A 7,895-nucleotide genomic window follows, 5' to 3' on the forward strand; every position below is an offset into this window, starting at 1 on the left:
CACGCTACTTTCCCATTCCATGAATATACGTCATCTCCTTTCACAGTATGCTGCCATAATCATCACAGCCACCAAATTAGAGACTAAAACTGTCCCTAGGCACAGAGCATTTCGCTCCAGAGTAAAATAGGCCAGAAGCTAGTTAAAAGTTTTGCTGTGTGTTGGCTTTTTCCAAGCTCAGTTTTGGGACAGGGTTTTTGGGAGGGGGGTTGGGTGGTTGGGGTTTTTTTTTCAGCCTTGTGGCTGCAGCAATGACTGTCTGGCATCTCAGCGATCTAACAGAAAAGATTTTTTACTGTGCACAAAAGGAAGGTGGTTTTTGGTCCTTTGACGTTAAATTGAGATCGGTAAGGGTGCATTTACTTCTTAGGGCATGTTTAATTAAGTTTCTTGTTGATTGATGTATATTCTCACTTTCTGCAGATGCAGAAATTGAGCTTTAAATGAGGCCTGAACAGAATGCCATAGACCAGTCAGAGCCAGCAACTGTGTCTGTGCCTAGTTCTGACCACCAGCCTACAATTTTTTCAATATATTGGAAATAAAGAAGTGTGATCGTTAGTCTCTTTGAAAAACACTTCCACTGTCAAAAGAACTTCCACTAGTTTAAAATACTGATGAAGATACAAAGGCGTTGCACTGAACTAGCGTGGTAGTTTGGCTGTTTGCCTATCAGGCCCAGGTTGTGTCGCTGCCTGGCCTGACTTGGACCTAACTCTTTCCTACAGGAACGCTTGCAACCTACCAAGCTAGTCTAGGTCCTCATGTCTTTTCCATAACATTTTCATAGAATCATTGAATTGTTTAGGTTGGAAAAGACCTTTAAGATCATCCAGTCCAACTGTTAACCTAACACTACCAAGTCCACCACGAAACCAGTTAAGGGTAGAGTAATAATAATTTCATGTTTCCTGGCTTGGTGGCTGGATTATTTTTTATGAAAGTAAAACTAGGAATCACTAAGGTTGGAAAGGACCTCTAAGATCATCAGTCCAACTGTCAACCCAACACCACCATGCTTACTAAACCATGTCCCAAAGTGCCATGTCTACCCGTTTTTTGAACACTTCCAAGGATGGTGACTCCACCACCTCTCTGGGCACCCTGTTCCAATGCTTGACCACTCTTTCTGTGAAGAAATGTTTTCTAATACCGAATCTAAACCTCCCCTGATGCAACTTGAGGCCATTTCCTCTCATCCTATCAAGGTCTTAGTTTCATCCCACTGAGGAATACAGGAAATAATTTTAGAATCACAGAATCGTAGAGTGGTTTGGGTTGGAAGGGACCTTAAAGATCACCCAGTCCAACCCCTCTGCCATGGGCAGGGACACCTTCCGCTAGACCAGGTTGCCCAAAGCCCTGTCCAACCTGGCCTTGAACACTTCGAGGGATGGGACATCCACAGCTTCTCTGGGCAACCTGTTCCAGTGCCTCACCACCCTCATCGTGAAGAAATGAGAAACAGATTATATTATATTACATTGTATTATATTATATTATATTATATATTAGAAATGTTGGGGGGGGGGGGGGGGGCTCTCCAGGTCTAGGCTATGTATATACTGCAGAGCTGTTCCTCAAAGAAAGGCAGCTGTGTTTGTTCTGCCATTTATTAGTGCAGCAGTTTACAAACCATCACCATCTTCCTGGCACTAGAGTAAGTCCTTATTTTCTGGAACACAGTCCCACCCGCTCCATATCTACCCCCCAACCTGCACATTTCTTCCCTCCTTCCCCCATTGCCTCTTTCAAACCTGTTACCCCAATCTCTTCTTAACAGACTGCCCTGTAGTCCCTCACTTTCTAAGTCTGCACTCTTCAGAGTTCCGTTCCCCAGGATCCCAGGTGCCACCCTGGCCTCCCCTTGCCCATCTCAACCCCTGCCTGCTGCCCACACAGCGGCTGCCCAGACAAATTGCCTTTCGCCCATGGCTTTGATTCACGGGTCATGGCTCCACCGATGAGATCTGCGCTATACAATAACACAATATAGGTCAGGGTCCTGAGTGCGGAACTGCTCCATGCGCTCCCCCGTGCGATTTTGCCCTCTATCATTTAACAGTTGCCTCCAGAATTTCAGGCACTATTTGAAAACCAGTGCAGGTTGGACACCATTTCCAGTAGCCCATATAGACAAATTTGTACCAGTTTCAGTTCTCTCCACGTTTCCTAGTCCTTTATCAGCATTCCAGCAGGCTTTGCACCTCCTAAAGGCCCTCAGGCTACGCTCCAGGTCATGTAAAATACATTTTTCACATTATGAAATTGTGATTCTGAGGTGTTACACATGACGGCTCTTAGGTCCACAGTGGTACCTCTCGGGACACAAAGGAGACCCTGCAGCAGTCTGTGCCACTTGGCTGCTGGGTCTGCAAATGGTTGGTGGTCAGAGGAGGGGTTGGGTCAGGGTTTAATTTTTGTCTCCGAGCAATTGAGATGTAGCTGTTCCTGCCATGTTCCCGCTGGGCTTCTTGAGGAGGATGCGTAGCTCCTGCCCCTGCTCCGCCCTGGTTTGGCTAACCCTTGCACAGGGAAGGGGAAAACGGGGAAGAGCAGGACCCTGCCCAGTAAATGCCGCACACGGGGATTTCAAACCATGTCTTGCACTGCAAGTTTTCTATGCCCAGGCGTTTTCAAACTCTCATGTTTGTTCTTGCTGATTCAAAGGAAATACTAAATACTTCATATGACTTCCAGAGAGGATTAGAAGGGGCTGGAGGGGCAGTCAGATGGGCGATAGATAAAATTTTCCATCTCTGTCCTTCTTCTCCCCTCTGTTCTGTGGCTGCTTCTGCCCTTCCCTCCCCTTGCCAGGGGCAGGGTACACGGAGCTGCTGGGTGTGGAAAGCTTTCCCTCTGCCTTGGTCTGCTGGCCAGGAGAGGACAGGGCCCCTCTCCTGCAACATCAGTAATGGGCTTCCAGAGAGCAACTCCTCCATCTTGCACATGGCAGATCCATGCAGTAGAGGTACCATATGGGATGGGTTGTTGCCTCTCTTCCAAGACGAACATGCACCTGTACAAAGGACCACCCGTTATTTGCACCATATTATCTGTAAAGCACTTGAATGAAGGGACTATAAGTGGAAGGTATTTTTATGATGCTAATGACACATTTAACATGGAATGGACAGCTCTGAACCCATTAACCTTTGATCATGATCGGGGATGAGGTAGCTGCACAGTATCATTACCATTTCTTCATTATTAATTAAGTGTATGAACATACTCTTTGCTGGACAGAGATGCACCATCTCTTGGTGCTGGACCAAGAGATGCTTGAAGAGATGCACCATCAATGACGGGTCATAGTACTGATTCACAAAGGGACAGAAAAATCACGTGCCATTATTTTTAATTCTGAAATATCCTAAGTTGCTTTTGTGCTGTTCTTGTGGTCATCTTTCTTGCATCACCTGAGGCTGTGGGTTTGCTTGTGGTTGATGTGGTCACAAAAGGCAGTGCCAAGTGACATGAAAGCAGCTAGGCCCGTTGTTGAATGGTGAAACTTAAACTTCCTATTTTTTTTTCTTACGTGAAGCAAATGAATAGAGGAACATCGTTGCTATTTTCAGGGATTTGTTAGGAACATTTTCAGACAAAACTATATGGCGGAGGTGCCATAGCTTAATTCTTCACTGCATTATATCCTGAAGTTTAGATGTTTGAGCATATTTGATAAATTTTGTGATATTTTTCTGAGTAAATTTATGTGAGTTTCCACTGTTTATCCCAGCTTACCTGAATTTTTAAACAACTTATTACTAAGGGCTCCAGATAGCCCAAAGACTGCTGGAGGAGAAAGACACCTCTCCCCAGGCGTCCTTTGTCTTAACCTGTAAGAGTTCTCCAGGCACGTGGGAGAAGCAGGAGTGGTGGGGCAATGTCGGGCCTGAGAACGCAAAGGAGGCAGCGTCAGAGGCAGCTGAATGAGATAACTGGGCACATGCGTGAGTGATGTTAACTGCAGAAGTGGGTGAGTCTTAACTATGCTAACTCGACTTGCTACTCTTAGCTTGGCACAGCCGATGTCTTGTAAGCGTAACTCAATTGCAGTGATTCAACCACTACTCCACTAGCTTAACTGCTGTGGATTCAGCTGATTTGGTTTTTTTTTTATGTGCTGGAGGTGTTGTTTAAGAGGAAAAAAAAGAACATAGGAAAAAGCAGAAGGGAAGGGGTACTCTGGCTGTATCTGTTGGATTTTTATTTTGTACTTATTACCTTAGTATTTTTCCTCAAACAACAGTATCATGGTTTCGGCTGGGATAGAGTTAATTTTCTTCCTAGTAGGAGGCATAGTGCTGTGGTTTGGATTTAGGATGAGAATAATGTTGATAACACGCTGATGGTTTAGTTGTTGCTGAGTAGTGCTGACACCAGTCAAGGACTTTTCAGCTTCCCATGCTCTGCCAGGTGCACAAGAAGCTGGGAGGGGGGCACAGCCAGGACAGCTGACCCAAACTGCCCCAAGGGCTATTCCATACCATATGGCGTCATGGGCAGTATAGAAACTGGGGGGAGGTGGCCGGGGGGCAGCGATCGCTGCTCGGGGACAAGCTCGGCATCGGTCGGCGGGTGGTGAGCAATTGCACTGTGCATCACTTGTTTGTATATCATTTTATCATTATTATTATTATTACTATCTTCCCTTCCTCTGCTGTCCTTTTAAACTGCCTTTATCTCAACCCATGAGTTGTTTTTTTTTTTCCCAATTCTTTCCCCCATCCCACTGGGGGGTGGGGGGCAGGTGAACGAGCAGCTGTGTGGTGCTTAGTTACTGACTGGGGTTAAACCATGACAAACAGTTACATTTAGGAACAAGAAATAAGCTTTATAAAAGTCCCATAGTTACTGTTGTCCTGTTCCTAGCTCAGCCATAAAACGGTTTTCTGTAGTTTGAGCCACAGTTCTTCAGGCATGAATAATCATGAGTACAGAACTGAGTCTGCAGCATATTTATGCTCAGAAATAACTGTATGCCTTAAAACCTTAATTTATGAGTGCATCACATTTTGATTTGCAAAGTGACATTAATTGCTGTTGCAGTTACTTGTGCCAGAGGCATCTGAGTATTTTTCCTTGCGTCTGTACTTATTTCCACTGTTCTTTTTCAGCGGAAAGAGTCCTTCTGGGAAGGATTTGAACAGTAAAAGAATGTGGCATTTGAACTGGGATTATTACCTTTTAAGAGGGCAGTGAATCTGATTTACTTCGTGGTGCTGGTGTACAAGGAAAGGGCCCAGCGCTGTGTGTGCACAGCACTGCAGAGCTGCTTGTAGCTGACAGTGACCAATGTAGCTTTCAGTGCTGGTTTGGCAGCATTGACGTCAGCCCATAGCTGAGAAATTAGCTGAAGCCCGCAGGGAAAATAGGCAAAGAAAAACCATATAATTTCTCAATGCAGCACAACCAAGCTATTTCTCTTTTTATATTTTAGCCTATCAGCAAGACCTGTAATGCTTTGCTCAATTTGGATTCGGAGGAGAGGTTGCCAAAAATAGAGCAGTTAAATGTCAACATTAATGGTATCACAGCAGTAAAATATTTCTCACAGCAAGACGCCTGACTTATAGCTATTATTCACTAGTTGCCTCCTATTTTTTTAGGCAAAAATGCAGCATGTCCTCTAGTCCTAAGCCACCCAGTCTTATTTGGACCAAGAATCTGTCAGCACAAATAGCATGCGGTAACAGTCCCAGAACTGCGTGTGCTGATGCAGGGCCAAACCTGCAACCCCTTCCTCACGTAGATTACTCTGCCATGAAGTTGTCAATCAATAAAAATCCAAATTAGTAACACGAGCAAATCACAAGTGGTTTGAGGTAAGGAACTGCCATTTCGCTGTCATCATACAACACCTGGCACGGCCGGGTTCTGCCCGTGATGCAGGCATTTAGGAGCTGCTGCACCACAATACAGGTCAGCTGGGTATACTGGGACCTCACCATCGTCATCTCAGAATATTTTGCAGGCAATATGCAGTGGTTTTGGAGCAGTCTTACGAAAAAAAATCCAAGCTATCGGGTATGCATGTGGTCACTGTAAGCCTATTTGAATTTAACTGCGGCTTGTGGGTCTTGGAGACGAGAGTGATGACAAATAGTCCAAAGGGGGGGCAGTGCATTATCTGGAACGGTTTCTAGTTTTTAGTGCTGCTAATGGGTGTTTGTCACTTCTGAAAGACCAAGTCATCCTGTCAGAAATGTCACCATTGGGACATTTTTTTCTTTACAGTCTTAAATTAATTCCTTGCAATTTAATAACTGATACCTACTTACATCCTGTGTATAATCCAAAACACACGAAATGCTAGCAGACTGGATGCAGGACTGAAAGTCCTATGTCTGATCCTGATTTTCCTTTGTTTGCTTGTGAACTCTTGCAGGTAACCACCTAAGCTATATTCATCTTCCTCGCAGGAGTACTGGGTGGAGACTTAAATAAGGAATGTATGTAGTTAGAAAATCTAATGTACTATTTAAGCATCTAGCAAGCTAGTGAGCATTCATAGACTGTACTCTGTAGTCTCATCTGTAGAGACAGAACTTGTTACAGCCCCAGCTAAAGAGCTTTGGATCTCAAAATCCGTCTGGAGCAGATATATATATATTTTTATTTCTGGAGCAATTGGACCAAGGGTTGATGTCTGTCTGGAGGCGACAAGTTGCAGAATCTAGTGGACTTTAAATGGGACTGGAGCCATGCTAGCCTGAAAGAAAACAACAATGACAAAAAAGAATAGCCCCATCCCACCAGGAGTGGCATGACTTCAGACCAAACATTCGACAGGTTGGATTCCAGTCCCTCTTCTTAACCATGAATTTCTGTGTTGTCTCTCCTCTTCATGCTTTCTTTTTACCCCCCAAGTGCTGTTGGCACTAATATTGGTGCAAAACACCATTATAGACACCGGGGTATTTTATTACACCTTACAGACTGAGGATCACTGCCCCCCAGGGACAGCATCCCCGGAATCTGTTGTGACAGCTGATACAGGCTAGCCATGCTTGCCCTCACCTATATTTAGGAGCAGCACACACTTGTCTGCCCTATCCAGGTGCAGGAGTATTCTGCAGCCCAAGAGTGCCGCGGTCTGCACTGCTACTCAGGCTGTTGTCTTTTGATCTAATGATTTTTCTCTGCTTCCAGGAGAGAAATACGAGCTGCACGCAGGAACAGAGTCCACTCCCAGTGTGGTAGTGCATGTCTGCGACAGCGACATGGAAGAAGATGAGGACCCAAAGAATTCTCCAAAGCCAAAAATCATTCAAACTCGGCGCCCTGGTCTGCCACCTCCTGTATCTAACTGAGCCTCTCCGGCAGAAGCAGCACTTCTCTCCTCCGGCACAGCTCTTGGTTTTTGTTTGCTTTGTTTTGTTGAAAGGCAGCCATTGCCGTCTGAGTACCAGGACATTAAACTCATTGAAATCCCTTCACAGTAATCAAGCCTATGTAATAAAAGGGCTAGGAAAAAGATCTTTGTATATGTAACCATATCACACACCAACTAATAGATTTTTCTGGAAAGGACAAAACAAGGCTGAAGAAACAAGGGAGGGTTTCAGTCTGAGGATTTTTTCACAGCTATAATTTGCATGCTGAAACACCACTACCAGAGAGATCGTTCAGGGTGGGCAATTAGGCCGATATGAGGCTTGATATTCAAACTCCCAGCATACTTGCTAGTGCCCTTCATCAAGCAGCCTGCTCCTCTGCCCTCCTCAGTTCCCCAGCAGACCTTAATCTCTCTCCCTCTCCCCTTTTTTTTTTCCCAAGGGGGAGGCGTGTGTGTTGTTTTTAATCTACTAGCATCTTGGTGGCCTTTTCATCCCCCTGGAATTTTCTGTAAGGAATACTATCTTTGCAACATGTTTAGAAACAGCGGAAAA

General features: G+C 45.0%; 1 protein-coding gene across 2 annotated transcripts in view; it reads left to right on the forward strand.

Annotated features, from left to right (window-relative positions):
• The window catches only part of RCAN2 (regulator of calcineurin 2), an 82,800-nt gene extending 75,484 nt beyond the window's left edge, over nucleotides 1–7,316 (forward strand). For both annotated transcript variants that reach the window (XM_075707169.1, XM_075707170.1), the window contains exon 4: nucleotides 7,156–7,316. In XM_075707169.1, coding sequence (XP_075563284.1) covers nucleotides 7,156–7,316 — 161 coding nt within the window. The remainder of the gene's footprint in view (nucleotides 1–7,155) is intronic.
• Nucleotides 7,317–7,895: the final 579 nt, after the last annotated feature.

The sequence above is a fragment of the Pelecanus crispus genome, chromosome 3 (genome assembly GCF_030463565.1).
Source record: "Pelecanus crispus isolate bPelCri1 chromosome 3, bPelCri1.pri, whole genome shotgun sequence".
Classification (NCBI taxonomy): Eukaryota; Metazoa; Chordata; class Aves; order Pelecaniformes; family Pelecanidae; genus Pelecanus; species Pelecanus crispus.